General features: G+C 40.9%; 2 protein-coding genes across 6 annotated transcripts in view; one reads left to right on the top strand and one right to left on the bottom strand.

The window, feature by feature from the left end:
• Positions 1-24,844, top strand: part of BABAM2 (BRISC and BRCA1 A complex member 2) — a 337,614-nt gene that overhangs the window by 284,894 nt on the left and 27,876 nt on the right. For 3 of the 5 annotated variants that reach the window (XM_050948585.1, XM_050948586.1, XM_050948584.1), the window contains exon 11: positions 7,923-8,076. In XM_050948585.1, the coding sequence (XP_050804542.1) occupies positions 7,923-8,076 (154 nt within the window). Of the gene's footprint in view, positions 1-4,113; positions 4,225-7,922; positions 8,077-17,521; positions 17,574-24,844 lie in introns of those variants that run through there. The other 2 variants (XR_007773757.1, XM_050948587.1) reach the window with 2 other exon arrangements.
• LOC127048722 (uncharacterized) overlaps positions 8,003-24,844 on the bottom strand; it is a 94,779-nt gene continuing 77,937 nt past the window's right edge. Inside the window, exon 3 of the mRNA XM_050948591.1 lies at positions 8,003-8,086. The gene's annotated coding sequence lies outside the window, so the exon portion shown is untranslated. The remainder of the gene's footprint in view (positions 8,087-24,844) is intronic.

Genomic DNA, 24,844 nt, shown 5'->3' with positions numbered 1-24,844 from the left:
TGGTGTGCATCCATACTTAATTGTGTCTCCCACAAACAAACCTTCACTTCTACCTGTTTCCAAAGCAACATAGGCTCCTTGCAGTTCAGTTCTATTGGCATAGTGGCACTCTGGATTCACATGTACCTACATCCCTATAAGCAGTCCTTCAGCTGCAGCCTCACAAAGCAACATTCCCTTTAAGAATTCCCTCTCCAATAGTACATTTGATTGAATTCTACTTCCCAGGAGGTCACAGTGGCCAAAAGTCCACCTCACTTTTAACTGCCCAGTGCAGTCTTCTTCACAGCCACATCTGTTCCTCTAACCAGCCACCTTTTTGCTGAAAACATGGTTTCTTCCACTCAGTCTGATGCTGTTGCTTTGTCCAAGAAGGAGGTGCACTGTGGGGAGAGGAGCCATGTGCAGGCACAGCTACCGCTCTCTCTCAGAAACAAGAATATTTACAGTGACTTGGAAAGGAGATGGTGAAACTCTAAATTCACTCTCGAATCATCTTCAGTTGAATGTCTCTAAGCACTAAAAGGATTGTATGTGCTGCCCTTACAGTGGAAAAGAGAGCTACTTTTCTCTTTGCTGCATCTGAGTTTGCAGTGGCAAGTTTGTAAATGTCATATGAAAGTGTTTGATTATGGAATAAATCGGAGGGAATTGTGGGCATATGGCCCCAACCTTGAGAATACCCTTAGTGGTGTGTGAATATTCCACAATGTACAGCAACAAGGTGGTCAGATCATATATGTGTGTGCGTGTGTGTGTTTGTTCATTAACCTGTGTACATGAGACAGTTAGGATATCTGGGTGCAGAGGTATCAATATGTTGAGGACACTTAGCTCTGTACCTCAGTCATGCTTGATCTGAAAAGAGCAGTTGAACAGCCAGCCTCTCCTAGGAGACCGTTTTTATTATAGGTAGAGCTGGTAGCACTGCTTATTATTAACGTTACCCAACACTTCCCATAACAAGATCCTGTTTTCAGTTACTTACAAAAACAGGACTGGGACAGGGAAAAAGGCTGAAGAGGACATGGGCAGAAGTGATCAGGTTTGAGGAAACAAGATACAGATGGGTCTGTGACCACTAGAGAACATTCCTTTCCAGAACCTGGAATGGAACTCCAGACTCCTATCAGTTACTCTGTTAGCTCAAGTGGTAGAGGTCTGTGTGGTGGAGCTAAAAGATCCAACCCTGCTGATGACCCATGTGGGGGCTGATAAGGTTTCAACCTGAATATTGTGTCCAGTTCTTGATGCCACATTTCAGGAGGGATGTGCACAATTGGAGAAAGTGCAGAGAAGAGCAACAAAAACGATTAACGGTCTAGAAAACATGACATGGGGAAAGATTGAAAAAACTGAGTTTGTTTAGTCTGGAGAAGAGAAGACTGAGGGGGAGACATTTTAACAGTTTTCAAGTAGATAAAAGGTTGTTCTCATTAACCTTTGAGAATAAGACAAGAATTAACGGGTTTCAGTTGCAGCAAGGGAGGTTTCTGTTGGACATTAGGAAAAACTTCCTGTCAAGGTGGTTAAGCACTGGAATAAATTGCCTAGGGAGGTTGTGGAACTTCGGTCATTGGAGGTTTATAAGAGCAGGTTAGACAAACGCCTATCAGGAATGGTCCAGTTATTCCTTAGTCCTGTCTTGAGTGCAGGGGACTGGACTAGATCACCTATTGAGATCCCTTCCAGTCCTACATGTCTGTGGTTCTATGATTATGTCATATGATGAAATTTGTTTTTTCAGTTTGTTTTTATAACATGTGGGAAATTACACACAAAATAACTGTGTTAAAACAACCATAATTAAACTTGAAAAGTCAAGCACTAAAAGTTAGGGAATCAAGATTGCCTAATTCAGCCCCCTTAGTATGTATGCTTTATGATACAGTCTTTAGTTGCATGGTCATGTACTGTTTTTTCCACAGGACCCTTGCATTTTTCAGTGTACAGAAGGGACCTCCTCTGGGGATACAGTAGAACCTAAGATCTTGTCTACACTACAGGGAAAAGTCAGTCTAAGCTTTCCAATTTTAGTTATGTAAATAGTGTAACTCAAGTTGACATAGCTTAGATCTACTTACCATGGGGTCTACGCTATGCGATGTTGATGGGAGACATTCTCCCATCGACTCCCCTTACTCTTATCGATCCAGTGGAGTACAGGAGTCGACAGGGGGCAGGGAGCGATTTGTGGTCGATTTAGCAGGTCTTCACTGGACACACTAAATCAACTGCTAATTCATCAATCCCTGATAAGTGTAGACAAACCCTCAGAGTTACAAATGCCACAGGAATGGAGTAGGTTTGTAACTATGAAATGTTCATAATGCTGAACAAAGTGCTGTGATGGTTGTTTCAAAAGTTTACAACTGAACATTTACTTAATAGATCTTTGAAATTTTACAATGCAGAAGAAAAATTCTGCTTTTAGCCATCTTAATATAAATGAAACAAGCACAGAAACAGTTTCCTTGCCCTGTCAAATCTTTCTTTTTAAACTTTTCCTTTATTCTTTTAGTAGTTTACGTTTAACACAGTACTGTACTGTATTTGCCTTTCTTTTTTTTCTCCTGTGCTGCTGCCTGATTGTGTACTTCTGGTTCTGAATGAACCTTGTGGTTGACTGGTCTGTTCGTAACTCTGGTGTTCATAACTCTGAAGTTTTATTGTATATGAAATGGTTATTGTATATATTCTTGGTTATGACATACTTTCCCTGCACACTGCTGCCAGTTTTGTTTAGCATGTGAAATTTTGAAAGAATAACCCTAATGTTTTGTTCAGTTACAGTCTCCATTCCTGAGGTGCTCCTAACTCTGAGATTCTACTGTACTGCTAAAAGGAATATAAAATCAAATGTGTTTACCACTGATCTAATCAGAAATCAAAGATTTGCATATTATATTAACTTGTTAGATTAGCTCCAAGGTAAATAATACTTTCTTATTAACTCTGGAGTTGTTTGCATGTGTGATCTGAGTGTTATTGCTCTTTGAAAAGGTAAACAAAAGAAGATTACTAACTCCTGGCATAATTTTTCAGGCAATTGTTAGCCAGAGTTTGTCATTTAGATAACAATACTGAAAATGTACTGAGCATATACATTAAATTACATGACAGCACAAAAGCAAGAACAACTCAAATGTGTATGTATTGGTTTTTGTAGCTTCTTTTATATTTAGAAAACATCAAACTACTGTAGCTATTTATAAGCAGTAATTAAATCTCTGTGATTCATTCTTGATGTGAAAATCACTTTTTCTTTTTCATTTTGGAATAAACACAGCATAAAATGTTAGGGGCAATCTTGAGGTCCTTTGCTCAGGTTTACTCAGCACTACCATAAAAGTTTTACCTGAGTAAGGATAGGAACTTTGCCAAATTAGGGAGTTCACTCTAATGGTAATTAGTCCGTAAATGTTAGTATAGTCTGTGTGTGTGTTTGTTTGTGTGTGTGTGTTTGTCTGTCTGTCTGTCTGTCTGTCTGTCTGTGTCTGTCAGTCAGAGGGTGGATTTGGATGGCAGGAGGGAAATCACTTACTTGATCATAACCTGTTAGGTTCACTCCCTCTGGGGCACCTGGCATTGGCCACTGTTGGTAGACAGATACTGGGCTAGATGGACCTTTGGTCTGACCCAGTATGGCTGTTCTTATGAGTGAAACAAGTGTCTTTATGGTTTTAACCCTAGTAGTGTGCTCCTCTGGCCAATTATTGTGTTATTTAAAATGATTATTTAAAAAAAAAAGCCAAAGTAAAAAATCAAAATCATTAAATTATACTGAATCTGGGACTGAATCAGAAAGTTTTACTTTCCTGGACTAGTTAATAGTTTACATTTTCCAGTGGAAGAGCTTCTATTTCTGGGAGAGAAGGGGTAAATGGGACTTCCTTTGGCAACCTTTTCATTTTAAAACCAAGGCTAGTTTGACAGCAAGATTTGTACCTTCCTAAGTAAATATTACTATTTAACCGTATGACTTGTGGAAGCTTGTTAAGTGACATGACTCACCTAGATAAAGTTATTTTTAGAGATGTAATTTGTACGGTTTAGAAGAGCAAAAAAAAAAAAAGGCTGGTAAAGAGCTAAATCTCTCATTATGGTTTACAGAGCTCATGAAACAACATCCATGCAAAAGATGACTAAGCAAGGGTCTATTGCCACTTTCAGGAATTTACAGACATGAGTCATCCACTTATTGTCTGCAGATACACCACCAAGGTACTTGTGAGTCAGCTTTGATTTGGAAATAGTACTTGCATTCACCATGAATACTTCTTTTGTGTTTCTTAAGTATCTAAATACTGTGGCTAAATAATATGCCAAACCAAAGCTTGCTGTTGTAATCTTCCCAGTTCAGATGCTCACTTAAGAAAGTGTGATTTATTTTGCACTGTGATGCATTCTACATAGTAAAATATAAATGTGGTCTGCGATAGATATAATTTTGCCAACACTTAACTCTGTCCCTTTGTATACTATACAGAAGTAGATTTTATCTGTGTTCTATAATACATCGTTATATATGTGTGTAAAGGGCAAAATCTTCTCCATCAGACCTTTGCCACCTCCACAAAAACACAGGTGTGACCAAGAGCAAAATCTGATCTTTTATCTTCAAAACCCTTTGTAAATATTAACTGATAACATGTTTGCTTATTTTATATGCTCTGAAAACTTTGGGGCCAAATTCAAACTTGACGTAAGAAACTACTACTTTATTAACTCCAGTGGACTTATGTCCACTGTACCAGCAATGAATTTGACCCTTAATGTCTACTTCTGAAATAATAGCTGGCTATTTGAGACGTGTAGAGCAGGTTAAAGTTCAGGGCCATTTCCTGTTTACTTGAACTATAGGTGTAGTTGTGCTCCATAATTAGGGTCACATTTTTGTTGATGAGGCTCAGCTCACATCCTTAATTAGAGAAACATTTGGTTTAGAAAATGGGAGCTTTGGTTATGCTTTGTGTTCTCAGGTGGACAATAGCTTTGGAAATCAAAAGCGGCCATCATTACTTTTCAAGATTTGGCTTGAAGTTCAAGGTGGTACTACTCTTGGCCAGGAGTGGACAGTTCAAATGTAAACCAATCTATTTTGATTGTCTAGTTCCCCGGTTTACATTATACTTGACTCCTGAAAACCTCTATAAATGTTTTGGTTAAGAAAAAGAGGAAGCATTTTCTTTCTTTCTTCTCTTGCTCTACCTCTGTTGAAAAAATACTCTAAAAGATGAAAGGCTAATCACAGAAAATGAGAGCTTCTCTGAAGTGACAGCAATGTCTCTATAGTGCTTTTAGACAGTAGCTCTACTGCTAGATACTTTTTCTTAAAAACAAAGCTTTTGGTTTAGTTAATGGGAGGAAAAATGCTATTACTGCCTCTTTCGCGTAGAGAGAGGTTTTCAAAATCAAGCTAATGGAGACTTGAAATTCTCTAGTAAAAAGATAAATGAAATAAATGGAGATAATATGATTTAATTTCTTTACTGGAGTTTGCTATCCTTTATTCATACTTATAAGTAAACAAGTGTTTCATACCATTTACAGTTTTTTAAGGGAGGGTGTTCCTCCAGAAATTGATTCTGCAGAGAGAGCAGATAAAGACTATACTAAGTTTAAATACACAGCACTAAACAAAGTAAACTTCCAGCTTCAAAACTGAGAACCAGTCTCCTGGCATTTACGTTGCTCTCTACAGAGCAACTCTTTTGATTCTTCGGCATAAGAGTAATGTCTGTGAGAGGGAGGAACAAGTAGTTTGCTTACTGATAAGTGGCTTATTGTGTGGCAATTCTCTTTCAGGGATATCATGCATTAACCATGCTACCAAGAAGACTTTGACAAAGTATTTCATTTTTGTATCTAACTTTTATTTTTCTTAAACATAGTCATATTCTTCCCCAAAATTGATCAGACTAACTCAGTCCATCATGTTACCTCTTAAATCAAGCAAGCAAGCGTTTGTGTGGGCTGAGTCCCCCAGTTAATCAGAGCCTTATCCTGGGCTGCCCAGAGGGGAGCGTGGGCAAGTGGAGCAATAGGCCCAAAACCCCGCAGGGGCCCCCACGAGAATATAGTATTCTATAGTATTGCAACTTTTTTTATGGAAGCCGCCCCCGAAATTTGCTTTGCCCTAGGCCCCCTGAATCTTTTGGGCAGCCCTGGCCTTATCACAACATAAAACTCAGACACTGGGTCACTGAACTGGCCAGACATTAGTACTTCAACTGATCTGCTTTAGCCTGAGACCACAGCTGGAGTAGCTCATTAAGTTTTGTGTACCTCATTACCATAAGCATATGAAGGGAGTGACAGGGGGGTTGGCAGGCTTGATTTGGAGCATAGGGGAAATAAGGCTTGTCTAGTTCAAAGAGTAGGAAAATTTAGGCTAACTAGCAGAAAATCTGTCTGAGATTGCTCTATCATCGTCTGTGGAATAGGCTTTCAAAGGAAGTGGTGGAAACAATATATCTTGAAATATTTAAAAATAGAATACACAGAGCACTAGCAAATATATTGGAGGAAACAATCCTGCTCTGACATAGAAATGGGATAATTGATTTACTAGGCGTTTTCCATTTTTAGTTGCTATTATTCTCAGCAATTTTACAGTCAGTGGTTGGCTTCTCTTTTGGTACTACATCTGACATTATTCAGTCAGGATCCTTGACATCTCATTAGGTAGAATTGTGAAGTCACAAATGCAGATTTCTGAGGTCCCAAGTTCCCATGAATGAACTGCAGTCTTACAAAACTGAATTGATGAGAATTTGTTCTTTTGTCTCTTAGGGTTAGTGGAATGTGTCGTTTTGGGATATTAAATGGAATAGTGTGGGATGCTTTAAGGGCCAAATCCTGTACCACTAAAGACAATGCAGATTTTGCCATTGACTTCAGTGGATGCAGGATCAGGCCCTAAAAGTAAATACTGAGATTGATGTATGAGTAAAAGTCTTAAAACCAACTAGGGAGATTTTTTAAGTCTACCGAATATAAAAGAAGACCCAGGAAAATGTTATATTCTAAGAATACGTTTGGCAATTAAAAGGTTAAGTTTTACAAATTGAAGAGCCTCTGGAATACTCTCTGTTGTAGACTGGTTTGTTGATCTAACAGACCTGACTAATCTTGAGATGGCCTCCTTCCTTTTGGGTGATAAGCAAGGTGAGTTAAGAGATAGGATCTAATTCTGGGGACACTTAAGAGTAAAACATTTCTGATATCAATGACTTTGTAGTTTAGGTTGTTTGTTTGCTTAATACTGATGACTGCGAGTTGGGATTCCTTTGTTCTGTTCTAGATTTTGCAAGTGACTCACAATGTGACCTTGATTAGTCACTTAACCTCTCTGGGCTTCAGTTTATCAATCTGTAAAATGGGTTAATAATATTTGCCTCTCACAGGCAAAGTGTAAGGATTAATTATGGCTGATAAAACACTTTGAGCTCATCAGATGAAAGGTTCTATAAAAGTACAATGTTGCTCTATTTCGCAAAACAGAATGTGTATTAACATTCCTGAAAGTAGAAACTAAGCTGGAAAAACACAGACTTTAATGGATTAAGCGTTAGAAAGAGAGAGAGAAAAAGAGAGAGAGAGATTGAACTGGTGGAAATACTGTGATTAACCTGTAAATGCACAATAAAACCATGTGTCATTTGCTTTGTAAAATAAAATACTTTAGTAAACGTAAATCGAGTCAGACATCGACATAATATAATCCATGTTTATTGAAAGTACAGGAAGAGATATTAGAATTCCCCATCATTTTTACTTTTTTCATTTAAGATCTGGTTAGGTACATTTCTTAACCTGAGTTTAGAGTTAATAGGTAGAAATGATATATTTCACAATAAAGATGAAAGCAAGAAAAGATGTCTCTTTCATGTCATCTTTTTCTTTTGCTGTCTTTGCAGTTGACCTACCTCTGTACTTTCCTCGAGACCAGCCAACTCTAACATTTCAATCAGTCTATCACTTCACTAACAGTGGACAGCTGTATTCCCAGGCCCAGAAAAACTACCCTTACAGCCCACGCTGGGATGGCAATGAGATGGCCAAGAGAGCAAAGTAAGTCAAACTATCATTTAATACCAAAAGTTTCATTTCTTAGAGGGTCAAGTGTTGTTAAATATTAGAGTATAGATTTATCTGTATGCATTGGACATTCTGATATGTGACACTGTTTCTGTATAGTGTTTTCCTTGGCTATTTTTGTGTTGGAACTGAATGCAGTCTTAATATTCACACATTTGAACGTAACTTACATGTTTATATTTTATTATTAATAATCAATTATTATTATATTGCTAAAAGACCAACCAGTGGAGCCCCATTGTTCTAGGCACTGTGCAAACATTGTAGCATCTAGTCTTGTCCCTGAATAGATAAGACAGACACAGGGTTGGAGGGAAGGCTGTCACACACAAGCAGAGTCTACAGTTTGAAGTCAGAAAATGTCATATTCATTCCACAGTTTTTTTAGGTGGATTTCGTTAGCAAGGGATACGCTAAACAGAAATAAAAGTGAAGGGGAAGAAACACTGAATAGAATGGGGTAAGGGAGACAGGGCTGGGGAAACGAGGCTAAGGGGCAGGTGTGGACTGCAGTTGAAATGAAGAGATACTGAAAGATGGGAAAGGGAATGGGTGGAGCAAACAGCCAATCAACACAGAGCAGAGAAAATCCAGTTCAACCATGGAAAGTTCTCTGAGGGTACATCTACACTACGGGATTATTCCAATTTTACATAAACCGGTTTTGTAAAACATTGTATAAAGTCGAGTGCACGTGGCCACACTAAGTACACTAATTCGGTGGTGTGCGTCCATGTACCGAGGCTAGCATCGATTTCTGGAGCGTTGCACTGTGGATAGCTATCCTATAGTTCCCGCAGTCTCCCCCGCCCATTGGAATTCTGGGTTGAGATCCCAATGCATGATAGTGCAAAAATAGTGTCGCGGGTGATTCTGGGTAAATGTCGTCACTCATTCCTTCCTCCGTGAAAGCAACGACAGACAATCATTTCGCATCAGTTTTCCCTGGATTGGTCTGGCAGACGCCATAGCATGGCAACCATGGAGCCCATTTTGCCTTTTGTCACTGTCACCGTATGTGTACTGGATACCGCTGTCAGAGGCGGTACTGCAGCGCTACACAACAGCATTCATTTGCCTTTGCAAGATAGCAGAGATGGTTATCAGTCGTTCTGTACCGTCTGCCATGCCATTGTAAATTGGCATTGAGATGACAGTTATCAGTCGTTCTGTACCATCTGCTGCTGTCATGGGTGCTCCTGGTTGAGGTCGGCCAGGGACGCAAAGACAAAAATGGGAATGACCACCCGGGTCATTCCCTCTTTTATGTTGTATCTAAAAATAGAGTCAGTCCTGCCTAGAATATGGGGCAAGTGTGCTAGAGAACCAGTGTACTAGAGAGCACAGCCGCTCCATGTCAGATCCCGCAGAAATGATGAGCTGCATGCCATTCTAGGGGGTGCCTCTGCAACAACACCACCCGTTGCTTCCCTGCTCCCCCAACCCTCCTGGGCTACTGTTGCAATGTTCCCCCCCCCCCATTTGTGTGATGAAGTAATAAAGCATGCAGGAATAAGAAACACTGACTTGTTAGTGAGATAAAATGAGGAGGAGGAGGCCTCCAGCTGCTATGATAGGCCAGGCAGGACATTAAACGGTGCAAGGGAGAGGAGCCCAGCATCCCGCTGCTATGATAGTCCAGGCAGTACAGAATCTTTTCTTTAGACATGAAAGGAGGGGGCTGATGGAGCTCAGCCCCCAGTTGCTATGATGAAGACGGTTACCAGCCGTTCTGTACCATCTACTGGGAATGATCGGGAGTCATTCCTATTTTTACCCAGGCGCCCCCGGCCGACCTCACCTGAGGCCAGCCAGGAGCACTCGCAGGCTGATGATGATGATGCATAGCAGTCATATTGTCCTGTCTGCCACCGGGGAGGGAAGGGGAGAGGAGAGGGTGCTGCTGTTCAGTGCCGCAGCATCACGTCTACCAGCAGCATGCAGTAGACATAGGGTGATATATAAAAAAGTCAAGAAATGATTTTTTTTCCTTTTTCTTTCACGGGAGGGAAGGGGTGGTAAATTGACGAGCTATACCCTGAACCACCCCGGACAATGTGTTTGACCCTACAGGCATTTGAAGCTCAGCCAATAATGCAAATGCTTTTTGGAGACTGCGGGGACTGTGGGATAGCTGGAGTCCTCAGTACCCCGTCCCTCCCTTCATGAGCATCTATTTGATTCTTTGGCTTTCCGTTATGCTTGTCATGCAGCACTATGCTGAGTCCCTGGAGGCCAGCCAGGAGCACTCGCGGGCTGATGATGATAATGCATAGCAGTCATATTGTCCTGTCTGCCACCGGGGAGGGAAGGGGAGAGGAGAGGGTGCTGCTGTTCAGTGCCGCAGCATCACGTCTACCAGCAGCATGCAGTAGACATAGGGTGATATATAAAAAAGTCAAGAAATGATTTTTTTCCTTTTTCTTTCACGGGAGGGAAGGGGTGGTAAATTGACGAGCTATACCCTGAACCGCCCCGGACAATGTGTTTGACCCTACAGGCATTTGGAGCTCAGCCAATAATGCAAATGCTTTTTGGAGACTGCGGGGACTGTGGGATAGCTGGAGTCCTCAGTACCCCGTCCCTCCCTTCATGAGCATCTATTTGATTCTTTGGCTTTCCGTCATGCTTGTCATGCAGCACTATGCTGAGTCCCTGCTGTTGCCTCTGTCTGGAGATTTTTTTCAAATGCTTTGGCATTTCGTCTTCCGTAACGGAGCTCTGATAGAACAGATTTGTCTCCCCATACAGCGATCAGATCCAGTATCTCCCGTACGGTCCATGCTGGAGCTCTTTTTGGATTTGGGACTGCATCGCCACCCATGCTGATCAGAGCTCCACGCTGGGCAAACAGGAAATGAAATTCAAAAGTTCGCTGGGCTTTTCCTGTCTACCTGGCCAGTGCATCCGAGTTCAGATTGCTGTCCAGAGCGGTCACATTGGTGCACTATGGAATACTGCCCAGAGGCCAATACTGTCGATTTGCGGCCACACTAACCCTAATCCGATATGATAATACCGATTTCAGTGCTTCTCCTCTCGTTGGGGAGGAGTACAGAAACTGATTTAAAGAGCCCTTTATATCGATATAAAGGGCCTTGTTGTGTGGACGGGTGCAACGTTAAATCGGTTTAATGCTGCTAAAATCGGTATAAACACGTAGTGTAGACCAGGCCTGAATCTCCTTGCTTTGACTGCTTCTTTAGCTTCTCCTACCAGCTGGAGAGTCTGAACTCCTTCCCCAAGGCCACATGGCAAATTGGCCAAGTGGCACTACCTGGATTCCTGTTTCCCCAGAGTATGGGAGGGTCTCCTCTGCACGGTTCTGGGTCTGGGGGATACTGAGGGGACCAGTGGCCTCATTTTACCCTCTCCCTCCAGTGTAGCAATGGGTTGTTTTGCACCTGCTCCTACTGGCTGGAGTTTCTGATTGTAGTCATCGTATTTACAAATTCAAGCATAACTAAGTATAATTTAGACATTTATATCTTGGTACATAGTACAGTGTTCATGTTAATTAACTACTGCTTTACTTTACTGCAAGCGCCAAAGTGCTATAACTAAAACAACGTAGAATTAACACAAAGGTGTAGAAGGGATATAAACCAGAATATAATGTTTAAAATAAGACTTAAAAGTGAGGCAATGAATAAGCAACACAAATTTCACCTAGAAGGAACTATATGGGGAAAGGCCCTATACTTAGATTTTACAAATTGTAGAAATGCTGAAACAGCAATAACTTAGAGTACAAGTTGGGCTACATATAGACATCAAATATATAAATAGAATAGCCTATCAGACTGAAGGGCTTTGAACATCAGAATCAAAAAATTAAAGTGAATTAACAAAGGGCACTTAAACAAGGAAGTCAAAGGAAAATAGCTCAGCTGCAAAAATCAGGTGAATGATGCACATGGTTGTATAGACTATAACTTGGGAAGGGTAGAAGTAAACAGTGAATATCTGAAACGCATGCAATTTTATAATGCCCTAAATAATTGGAGAATATCAGATAGTAGCGTTTGGGATTCTGGATGACATATTGCGCTAGGTATGTGTTTTGGTTTGTTTATAATAATTGACTTTTTAGGAGCACTGTCTCCTGTTAAATGTATTTTCTTTTTATTGAGTTGGTTTGTTAGGACTGACAAGCGGGGCTATGCAAGTGCCAGAATATTGTAGATGTTTTGTTGAAAAGAATGAAAAATATAACTCGGAAGCATCATTGTGAGTTATTTCATGCCTGTACTGGACAATACATTAGTTTTGTGGGGGGAGGTGTAAACAAACACACACTCTGTCTGCTCTATACTTACATATAAATCAGCACATGCAAGTTGAACCTCCCTGCCCAGTCCCCATTCCTGAAATATAGTGGTGCTCTAACAGTCCTTTAGAAAAGCACCGACTGCATAATTTTCCTTTAGTATCACCTATAGACGTTGTCACCTCTGAGTCGTTGCATATAAGCAGAATTAGATTAAACATAAATACATACAGTAGAGGGAGTAGAGTGTGAGCAGGTTGGGGAAGAGAGAAAATTAGGGTTTCCAGCCTGTAAGCACAAAGGGAGAGAGAAGCTGCTGTTTATAGCTCTACGTTTGTGAGAATGAATGCTGACTTTACTGCCTCCTGCAGGGTGGGCAGACCAGATAAAAAAAAATACACTGTTGGAAAGAAATGTCCCAAGAGCAGCAGTTTCTCTCTTTGGGTTTGTCTACACTGGAAAAATGAATAATGTTTTAATTAATACGTTTTAAGCACCATGTAACATCTAGTGTAGACAAAGACAACCTGGTTAAGATGTGTTAGCTAAGGTTACTTAGGTCACACCTATACTAGAAAGTTTTATTTGTAGTATTTCTGCCAGCATATAGCTGTCAATTTTGCAGTTCCAGTAGAGCATGTGCATATTCGACTGCCTTTGCCAGTGCAGCACACCTTCACGTCGAGAGGTTGTATCGGAGAAGAAGTGCTCTGCACTACAAGAAGGCATCCCAGTGTGCCCCACACCACAGTCCAGCTTTCTGCGACGATTGGAAGTGTACTGTGAGAAACCAGCACTCCTCTCAGGGAACTGTGGGACCTTGAGGTTAAGTTCCCTCTGTTCCTGCCATAATCTTCTCTTTCGCACCATTTTCTAAAATTCCCACCGTTTCATTGTGCCAGTTTTCAATCTGTCTGCCACCTCACTGGCAAAAACATGGATGCCAAGCAGATCAGTGGAATTCTCATATCAGTTTTATAGACAGGCACCTGCTTCTTCTCTATTTGTGGACCATCAGCAACAATCACGGAGGCTAGACATGCAGCAGTGAAAATGAGAAAACTGAGGAGGAATGGATGATGCAGACAGTGAATGAAAGTCACCTGATGTTGCAGGCATTCACTGACCAGCTACACACAGTGGAACAGCACATCTGGGCCCATGAAATAAGCACTGATTGTTGGGAATGGATCATGATGCAAATCTGGGATGCTCAGCAGTGGCTTCAGAACTTTCAGATGCAGAAAGCCACATTTCTGGAGTTGTGTGCTGAGCTTGCCCCAGCCTTTCAGTGCAGAGACATGGAAATGAGAGCTGTTTTAACAGTGGGAAATGGGTAGCAATCACGCTGTGGAAGCTTGCGACCCTAGATTGCTATAGTTTCGCTTTGGAAAGTCTTCAGTGGGGACAGTCATCATCCAGGTGTGCAAGCCCATTAATTGTCACCTACTGCATAGGATTGTGACTCTGGGCAATGTGCAGGAAATAATAGATTGATTCAGTGCAATGGATTTCCCAAACTGTGGTGGAGTGATAGAGGAAATGCATGTCTTGATCCTGGCCTGCCGACCCCCACCCCTCTGGCTGAGTACTTAAACAGAAAGTGGTACTTTTCATGGTTGTGCAGGCATTAGTGGATCACCAGGAAGATTTCACTGACATTAACAAAGGGTGGTCAGAGAAAGTGCATAATGGGTTCCTCCTCAGGACTCAACTGAGTCAAGTTCCGCTGACTGGCTCTCCACTGGGTCAGTATCCTCTGCATCCATGTCCTTGACAAGCTCTTTGTTGCTATGCACTGCTGGGCTTCCCTCCTCAGGATCTCACATAGTGTCCACTACCTCTTTTTGGGGTGATGGTAGAATCCCCACCAAATAGGGCATCCAACTCTGCATAGAAGCGACAGATATGTGGGGCAGTCCCAGATTTTCTGTTAGCCTCCCTTGGCTTTTGTCCTGCTGCTGCAGTTCCTTCTCCTTCACCCAGCATTGATGCCCCTCTCTGTTGTGCCCCAGCTGCACATCCTCTGCAGTGTCCAAATAGACATCTTTACTTCCACAGTTATTCATCATCTGGGCTTGCACTCCTCCCCACAGGCTGAGGAAATCCAAGACTTCTTTCCTGACCACGCAGGATGTTCATATCTGTGTGCTCTGAGGTGGACTTGCAGAAGAGACGCATTTTCAAAATGGTGTTTTAAAGTGTTGTTTGGGGGGAGGAGGTCTGGTCCGAGTGACCCCTTGACAACAGAGTTCAGAATGGTGATAAGGAGGGTCACTGTCACAGGGACAGGGGCATTGTAAGACTGTTGCCAGAGGACTGTTTTTACTGGCATAGGTAATACATGATCCACACAGATATTGTAGCAGTGGAATAGTGCAGATAGAGGGCTTATATTTTTTCAGGGAGATGGTTTAATTAGATCAACAGAAAGTTAGGCCACGTCCAGACTAGGAATTAAAATCGATTTTAGATACGCAACTTCAGCTACGTGAATAACGTAGCTGAAGTCGAATTTCTAAAATCGAGGTACTCACCAGTCTGGACGGCGCTGCATCGATGTCCGCGGCTCTCCGTGTCGATTCCGGAACTCCGTTCGGATTGATGGAGTTCCGGAATCGATGTAAGCGCGCTCAGGGATCGATACACCGCGTCCAGACTAGACGCGATATATCGATCCCCGAGCAATCGATTTTAACCCGCCGATGCCGCGGGTTAGTCTGGACGAGGGCTTAGAGTTTTACTACCAGGACTCAAAAGTAAGTGTGGACACAAAGAAACATGTGCCAAACTAAGGCATGTTTTATGGTAACATTTCGTAATGTGGCCCAAGCCTTAGGACCAGCTAACACATTTTTACCACAACCAGCTAATTCATTTTTAACATGACTCTCTACGCTAGGGGCTAAGGTGTATTTGAGCGTTTGAATTCAAACATGTATGTTAGCACATTTGAAAACAACACACATTTCCCCAGAATAGACAAACCTTTAAACTTGTGTGAGACATCTGTCTAAAAGTGTGCCAAAGACGTCCAAAAATATGTGGCTAGCATAAGAACTTATAGTGCATTGTGGAAAGCTAGCATCCGTGTTTGTGCAGTACACGTGAAACAAAATATCTCTGTAGTTTCCATGGGAAAGCTCTTGATTTTTTTCTTAAGTAGGCATTCAAGTGTGCATGAACTGTGTCTTTAAAGAACATGCAGACTCTGAGCCTGGGATTTCATGAAGGAATATTGTAAATAATGCTTGTTTGTTTATACAGATTATGTTCAGTTGTTAGACATGTTCTGGCTGAGTTTCTGCCCTGACTTGCACCCTGTGCAGCCCATGACTGTCAATGGTGTTGCAGGGAGTGCAGGTTAGGGCTGAATTTAGTCCTTTATCCCAGTATTAGCCTAACTAAGTATTTTACTTATCAAAAATTGCAAAAGAGTGGAAAACCCATATCCCAATAAATACTCATACTTCAGGGTTTCTGTGCTCTTTCCAACTTGACTAAAACAATGTGTTCCTTAAAATTTGTTTCTGAATAATACTGTTGCCATCCACCCACTCACTGGTGTGTTTGCTTAATGTTGCATTACAGATTTACATGCCCTTGCATGCTCTGTATGGGTCCCGGCTTGAGTGGGGCTTACGTGCTCAGCCAGTGGTTTCCAGCTTTTTGTAATACATTTTGGAATGACTCTCCGTACATTTGTTTTAGCAACCATTCTTCATGTAGCGACATCAGCCAGTGTCTCAACTCATCTGCCTTCATACTTTTATAAGAGGAGACTAAGAAAACTTGACTTGTTTAGCCTAGCAAAATAAAGGTTGAAAGGGGTTGTGATTGCTTGCTAAAAATACTTGAGGAGAATAAACACTAGGAATGACAAGAGCTATATAAGCTAAAGAGCAATGTTGGCACAAGAACAAATGGGTATAAACTGGAAATTAGAAGCAGTGAGGTTGTGGAACAGCATTCCACTCAGAGGAGTTGGGGCAAATGACCTAACTAGTTTTAAGATGGAGCTTGAGAAATTTATGATTGGGATTATATGGTGACAATAGCAGGGCACTGGACTTAGTGACCCAGGATGTCCTTTCCAGTCCTGTGTCCTGTGTTTCTGTATTAAGTCAATTATATGGCTGTCCACATCTTAGACAAAATAGCTATTGATATTCTTTACACTGTTTTAAAAAAAGTCTTCGCTAGTACCCTGAAACTCTTGGTTTCCATCTATGATACTTTGGATCACCTTAAAAAGTTTAGTATTTACAATTCATGAAAAATTTTCTTCAATTTTTATTTCCTACCCTTACGTGGGCACAAGTAAACATCACAGTACAAGATTATAGGGAAGAATTAAATCTGTAATATAGTCTTCTCCCAAGTTGCTAATAAAAGGGGTTCCATGAAAAAAAATACCTTCTGAACACAAACATTCAAGTGATTGTTTTAGATCCACTCAGGATCTTTTAACGGTAGATTTTTAAAAATCAGCTTTCCTACATCCACACGTCAGCTATCCATTTGTGATCTTGTGTGTGTGTCTGTATTATATTTAAACTATAATTATAATAAAGTTTAAAAATGTAAAATGGGAGGGGAGGGAGGAAGGAAGGTAATAATCAATGAAGATAATGGAAAAGAGATGTACTCTAGCTACACGCCCATGGCACTGCATAAATACTAATAATGGAATATTATGCATCTGAGCTTTACAACTCCAGGATGCACCACAACATATTAGGTAAGTTTTCTGTACCGTGGAAGAGAACCCCAAGAATTGAGAAAATTCCAAATAATCCTGACATCCAATCATCTTTTCTAAAATCGTCTGTCAGAACTTTTTGTTTATTAGAACTTACGATTTGCAGCAACAAATGATAAGTTACATTTAGAAACCTGGTCATCCATTATTATTTAATATGTCCTTCACAAAGCAGTGCATGCATTGGAATCCTGTGTCTTGCAATAAATGACTCTCTACCAGGCATGCCAATTAAAGAGAAAACGGTTAAAAAATATTCACAATCCCCAAAGAAAAAAGTTAGAGCCATGAAGACACACACCTTTCCCCACCAGTCTTCATCATCCTTCAAGAGCATATTAGCATTATATATCCTTTGCTATTGTTCTCTACTTTGTATTGTCCAGGCACTTGTAAAGATTGCCCTATATGAAGGCTCTCACTGCATGAAAGGCATTCCAAGGTACATCTGCTATTGAATACCAAATGTATATATTACATCCTACAGCTTGAAGTTTCTGTATGATACCTCATGCTTCTTTGGTTTTACTTCCAAAGCTTGCTAAATCTGGATGTGTACTAAATGTGTACTTTGTGCTTAAAGTGGGTTTAGCTGGGTCTGGTCAAGTCAACCACAACTGTGGTGTTTTACCTACTCACTATCCAAAGCATTATCTTCATGTGCATTAATGGCAATCCAGTTGGTGGTGATAATGATTTGCAGTCACACTTAACAGAACTAAACAAAACAAAAAAACATAAGATCCACCAAAAATCACTCTCAATATTGGGTCCCAGGAACCATCTTTGACAGCAGCAATTATGAAAAAAAAAACAAAGAAACTCTTGCTGGTCTTGGCTAAAGCCTTGCAGTAGAAACAGAAGTAGTGGGTTTTCTTTCCAAGGATCAGCTGAGGGCAGATTTTATTTTCCCCAGATGGGCTTTCTCCCTGAGCCTCAAAGAGCCAGTAAATTCTAACATAGCCATAGAAAATGACCCAGCTGTGTAAGATTCGTGATGGAGTTAATTCAGTTTTATGATTCTTCAAATCAAAACTCATAGTCACTGACAGGGCAGCATCCTGATATGAATTATACATAAAAAGAAGGCAGGTAAATGGGGAGGAAGGGAGTAATATTTTGTTAAAGCATAAATGATAACATTCTTCTTTGTAATACATTATATTATGTTTTTGTATAGGGCAACCTTAATGCCAAAACCATTTTTAATTGTAAGATACAGTATTATAGGCAAATATAGCAAATTACTAAACTAAGCATTAATGAGGAAGATGTTTTTTAACAGAATAGCATTTCAAATCAAGATAATACGCTCTGGGTGTATATACTACATCGTACAATACATATAACAAAGTCATTCTAGTTTAATCACATTTTTCATGTACAGCTTTGAAAGTGGCTTCTTGGCTAATTAAGTCTGACACTTAAGATATGGTATGTTAGCTTCTGAGGTGCCTGCCAGGGATTTTCAGTGCTGTCATGCATTATGTGGATTTCAGCCAAGATAGGAGGGCTGGAATACTTGTTTCTGGTCACTTATCATTGAAGCTTTGACTGTAGGAAAAGAAAAACAAGTATTAAAGAACACAGAGCACTGTGTGAAATGAAATATGGATGAGGAAAGAATCTATTTCTACTGAAAGAATATCTAATTTATCTGTAGATATATTTTATCAATAAGGATAATCCACAAAATAAGGCTTTTCGTTTGGCAAACTTGGAATATAAAAAGAGTACTTCACGTAAGCTGTTTTATTTTATTGAAAGTTAGAACATTATGTAGGCTAACTTTAAAAATTTGAATCAGAGGGGTAGCCATGTTAGTCTGGATCTGTAAAAGCAGCAAAGAGTCCTGTGACACCTTATAGACTAACAAACGTATTGGAGCATGAGCTTTCATGAGTGAATACCCATTTCGTTTGATGCATGTCATGTTTAAAAATTTGGGCAATAAGCATTATTTGCTCTTATATACTATAGAGATAGGTGCTCTAAAAATACCATTGATCAACTGATTTGATAAACAGATAGTGGGGTTCCCTAAAGGGACACACTCAAGACTGCTAAATCTAAGTGAAGACCTATGTGTTTGTCTCCAGGGATTTCTGCAAGGCCCAGTTTTTCTTCTGGGCTTTTGAAAAGAAGAGAGGGCAGGATGAAGTGTCTGGATTTGGGGGGAGCTGGGTTTTAATAATCTAGATGGATACTGGGATTTGAAATGTTGGTTAGTTAAATGATTAAGGTGTGTTCTTGGTCAAATTTATAGCTTTTATATTACACATTTGCCTAGAGCAGGGGTTGGCAACCTTTCAGAAGTGATGTGCCGAGTTTTCATTTATTCATTCTGATTTAAGGTTTCGCGTGCCAGTAATACATTTTAACATTTTTAGAAGGTCTCTTTCTATAAGTCTATTATATACAACTAAACTATTGTTGTATGTAAAGTAAATAAGGTTTTTTAAACATCTCTTTCTATAAGTCTATTATATATAACTAAACTATTGTTGTATGTAAAGTAAATACGTTTTTTTAAATGTTTAAGAAGCTTCATTTAAAATTAAATTAAAATGCAGAGCCCCCCAGACCGGTGGCCAGAACCCGTGCAGTGTGAGTGCCACTGAAATCAGCTCTTGTGCCACCTTTGGCACGCATGCCATATGTTGCCTACCCCGGCCTAGAGTACAGACAGGCATGTTTCATCAATCCAGATAAATAAATAACAGTTTTAGTTTGTTTTGCTGATTCACATATCCTACAAAAAGTAGAAACAGGGACAAATTGCTAAGGAGCAGTACAAAAGAGATAGCACAAGTATAGGGATAAATTCAGAAAGACTAAGGGTATGGCTACACTTACAGTTGTACAGCGCTGGGAGTTACAACTGTCTTCGTACAGCTGTATAGGGAAAGCGCTGCAGTGTGGCCACACTGACAGCTACCAGCGCTGCAGTGTGGCCACATTTGCAGCATTTGCAGCGCTGTTGGGAGTGGTGCATTGTGGGCAGCTATCCCAGCGTTCCAGTGGCTGCAACGTGCTTTTCAAAAGAGGGGGGTGAGGGGGAATGTGGGGTAGAGAGAGAGAGTAGATTTTTGGATCTGTCAGCTCCCTGCCTTGCAAGTTCTAAGGACTGGAACATACACATCACCAACCTGCAATCAATTTAAAAGTTTCGAGCCCTTCCCCCACCCCTCTCTTATTCACTAAATGCAAATTATGCACTCCTAAATAGCCTTCAGACCACATAAGCAGCTGCTCAACACAGACTCCCCCCTCCCCCTCTGCTGTGTGACTTCTCTCTTCAAGCAAACAGCTGTGAACCTTCCAAAGCAATTCTCCTGCCTGCCTCTGCTGGATCGAGCAAACAGGAGCTGTGTTTGTTTTTTAGATAAGCAGCTCGGGGGAGCTCGGAGTTCAGCCATTCTTCCGGTTTGTTGTGAGCAGGCATTCTGGGATACCTCCTAATACCCTGGAGGCCAATTACAGCGCTTTTGGTGGCCACACTTGATGAGCAGTGCTTCATCACCAGTGCTGCAATCGTTATACCCCAAGCAGACCAGGTGTACAGCCAGCTCCGCAGCCAGGGAGTTGCAGCGCTGGATGTGCCTTGCAGGTGTGGACACTTACTAAGTTGCAGCGCTGTAAACCCACCACCAGCGCTGCAACTCTCCAGTGTAGCCAAGCCCTGAAGCACAAAATGAGTTACACCTAGCAAGGAACATAAAAGGCTGTAAGAAGAGGTTCTTTAAATACACTAGGAGCAAGAGAATGACAAAGAAAAGTGTAGGTCATCTACTTAATGGGGAAGGAGAATTAATAATTGATGACATCAAGAAAGCAGAGGTGTTTAATGCCTATTTTGCTTCAGTCTACACTAAAAAGGTTACTGGTGACCAGATGGTCAGCACGCTTAATAATAACAACAAGAGGGAAGGAACACAAACCAAAACAGGAAAAAAGCAGGTGAAAGAATAATTAGATAAGTTGAATATATTCAAGTTGTCAGGGCTTGATGAAATTCATCCATTCGGGTACTTAAGGCACCAGAAGAAGCAATCTCAGAACCATTAGCAGTTACCTTTTGAGAACCCAGGGAGGATGGGTGGGGTCCCAGAGGACTAGAGAAGGGCAGACATAGGACCTGTCTTTAAGAGAAGGGACAAAGAGGACTTATAGACCAATCAGCCAAACTTAGATACCTGGAAAGATTGTGGAACACATGATTAAAAAATCAGTTTGTAAGCACTTAGAGGATAATAGGGTTATAAAGAATAGACAACCTGGATTTATCAAGAAGAAATCATGCCAAACCAGCCTCATTCCCTTCTTTAACAGGGTAACTGGCCTAGTGGATAGGCAGGAAGCATTAGATATCATATGCTTTGATTTTAGTAATGCTTTTGATGCAATCTCACATGACAGCCTCATAAGCAAACTAGGGAAATGTGGTCTAAATGAAATTACTATAAGAGGGTTATACAACTAGTTGAAAGACTATACTCAAAGAACAGGTATCAGCAGTTTGTTATCAAACTGAAAGGGTGTATCTAGAGAAGTCCCACAGGGGCCAGTCCTGATTCCAGTTCTAATCAGTATTTTCATTAATGGTCTGGATAATGGAGTGGAGAGTATGCTTATAAAATTTGCAGATGACATCAAGATGGGGAGGGTTTCAAGCACATAGGACGAGAGAATAGAATTCAAAACAACTATAGAATTGGTCTGAAATTAACAAAATGAAATTCAATAAAGACAAGTTCAGAGTACTTAGGAAGGTAAAATAAAATGCATAACTACAAAATGGGGAATAGTTGGCTAGGTAGTAGTACTGCTGAAAAAGATCTAGGGATTATAGTGTATCATATATTGAATATGAGTCAGTGACATGATGTAGTTGTGAAATGGCCGATATCATTTCTGGGTGTATTAACAAGAGTGTTGTATGCGAGACATGAGAAGTAATTGTCCTTCTCTACTCAGCACTGGTGAGGCCTCAGCTGGAGTACTGTGTCCAGTTCTGGGCACCATACTTTTGGAAAGATGTGGATAAATTGGAGAGAGTCCAGAGGAAAGCAACAAAAATGATAAAAGGTTTAGACAAGTTGATCTATGAGGAAAGAGTTTTAAAAAAACCTGGGCCTTTTTAGTCTTGAGAAAAGAAAACTGAAAGGGGGCCTGGTAACAGTCTTCAAATATATTAAAGACTGTTGTAAAGAGAACAGAGATCAATTGTTCTCCATGTCTGCTGAAAGTAGAGCAAGAAGTAATGGGATTACTCTGCAGCAAGGGAGATTTAGTTTATATATTAGGAAAATCTTCCTAACTAAGGGTACGTCTTCACTACCCGCCATATCGGCGGGTAGCAATCGATTGCTCGGGGATTGATATATCGCGTCTCATCTAGAAGCGATATATCGATCCCCGAATGCGCTTATATCAATTCCGTAACTCCACCAACCCGAACGGAGTTGCGGAATCGACAGGGGAAGCCGCAGACATCGATCCCGCGCCGTGAGGACGGTGAGTAATTCGATCTTAGATACTTTGACTTCAGCTACGTTATTCACGTAGCTGAAGTTGCGTATCTAAGATCGATTTTCCCCTGTAGTGTAGACCAGCCCTAGGGGTAGTTAAGCTCTAGAATAGGCTTCCAAGAGAGGCTGTAGATTCCCGGTCATTGGAGGTTTTTAAGAACAGGTTGGATAAAAATACCTGTCAGGGATGGGCTAGGTTTACTAGGTCCTGCCTCAGAGCAGGGGGCTGAACTTGACGACCTCTCAAGGTCTCTTTCACCCCTACATTTCTGTGACTCTTAATGGATCTCATCTCATCCTTTTTCCCTCTGACTACCTGCCCTGTTCTTGTGAATGTCCAAGCAGAATTCCTGTATAATTCAGTAACCTGCCTATGCTTATCAGAATGGAGCCAAACTAGGGGTATGGCTACATTTGGAATTTCAAAGTGCTGCCCCAGCAGCGCTGCGGGAGCGCTGCCACGGCAGCGCTTTGAAGTGTGAGTGTAGTCAGAGCGGCAGCGCTGGGAGAGAGCTCTCCCAGCGCTGCATGTAAACCACATCTCTTACGGGTGTAGCGTGCAGCGCTGGGAGCCGCGCTCCCAGCGCTGCTGCCCTGATTACACTGACGCTTTACAGCGCTGTATCTTGCAGCGCTTAGGGGGGTGTTTTTTCAAACCCCAGTTGCAGCGCTGTAAAGTGTGAGTGTAGCCAAGGCCTAGCAGAGTAAAAAGAATGGTTTGATGATGCACATCTACACTGAAGCAAACCCACCTTCAAGGGTTGTTGGTTGGCTGATTGCCCCGATGATTAGTCGCTGTTGCATTGCTATTTAGTCTTTCTGTTTTGAGGGGCTGAACTTTTTTTTCAGTACCTGAAGTAATTAAATTTTGTTAGAGCCACTGTAATTACCTGTCTTGAATCTCTGTACAGGCTTCCTCTTTTCTCTTGCAGTCCTTTCAGACCTCTCATTTGCAAAGCTATCTAACTCTGGCTCTGATTACATCTTTGTCCTAATCTTCCTACATCCCGTCTTCCTCCATCCGTTCTACCCACACCTCCCCCACTCCTTACTTCACACATTTTTCTTACTGCCTTTTATGTTTGGAACAGTATCTCAGTAACATCCTGTCTAGCTCTTTCCTTCTCCTACAAAAATCACACCTGTTCAATAAAGCATTACAGCTATAATTGCCATGCACTGTTCTGTGTTTCTGCTGTTTTTGTTTTGTAACCACTTGAAACTTTAAACTTGAAGCTCCTCAGGTTTGGGATTTACTAGTATGGCTCAGTTCATTTACTGTCTGCACTTGCTGCACTACAGAAGTAAACAATAGTAATAATAAATATGCATCAACCATGTCCTTTTTAAGGAGGATAATCTTTACAAATGAGTTCACTGGAAAGCTGTGGTTAAGGCCCTCAAGCAAATGGGAAGATAGAGTGAGCCTGTCACAGTGTGGATCACGCAATTAGGAATTTTCACTAAATTAGTATTGCATTTATTTAGAGAGATTACATTAAAATAAAACACTTCCATGATGACTCTGGAATATCTTTCATATGATCCACCAGCAAAGAAGCTGAGCATTCACACAGTGGCAGAGAAAATCTAGTGACTCCTATCTTCACAGACAGTTGGGACCCTAAGCACCGACTAATCCCCTGGGGAAAATGGAAGTTAAGAAAGCAGAAGTAAAACTGCTATGATCTAAGACCACAAGCCTTCATCTGAGTAAACAAAGTCTATTTATATACCATGGGGAGAAGGCGAAGGAAGTGAAATACTTATCTGTTTCGAATAATGAGGCAGAAGGCATCGATAAGCCAGTTTAAAATGCAGGGGGTCTGTTCTCCCATTGATGTTTAATGGGGCTCATACATGTTGCTCACATGATTTTTAATGCAATATAAATTCACAAATGTAAGTTCACAAATGTTGATAAAAGAATAGACCCTCAGAGACTCTTGATTTTAAGATATAGTATTTATAGATGATTCAGGAACGTCACTTTTTTTGTTAGAGTTCTCTTAATCCATTTTTGATAGTTGTCTAAAAGGTACTTTAATTTATATTTAGATTTCAACAGCAATTAGATTCTTCTGCATTATCAGTAGAGATTCATGCTCTTGGGACCAAGGTCAGAGTTCTCTGGAAGCAGTGGCCATGTGTTTGTTCCCTCTCAGAGTTGAACATGTT

This window comes from Gopherus flavomarginatus, chromosome 4 (assembly GCF_025201925.1).
Source record: "Gopherus flavomarginatus isolate rGopFla2 chromosome 4, rGopFla2.mat.asm, whole genome shotgun sequence".
NCBI lineage: Eukaryota > Metazoa > Chordata > Testudines > Testudinidae > Gopherus > Gopherus flavomarginatus.
The sequence above is the reverse complement of the archived record's forward strand: the minus strand, read 5'-3'. Positions and strand labels throughout refer to the sequence as shown.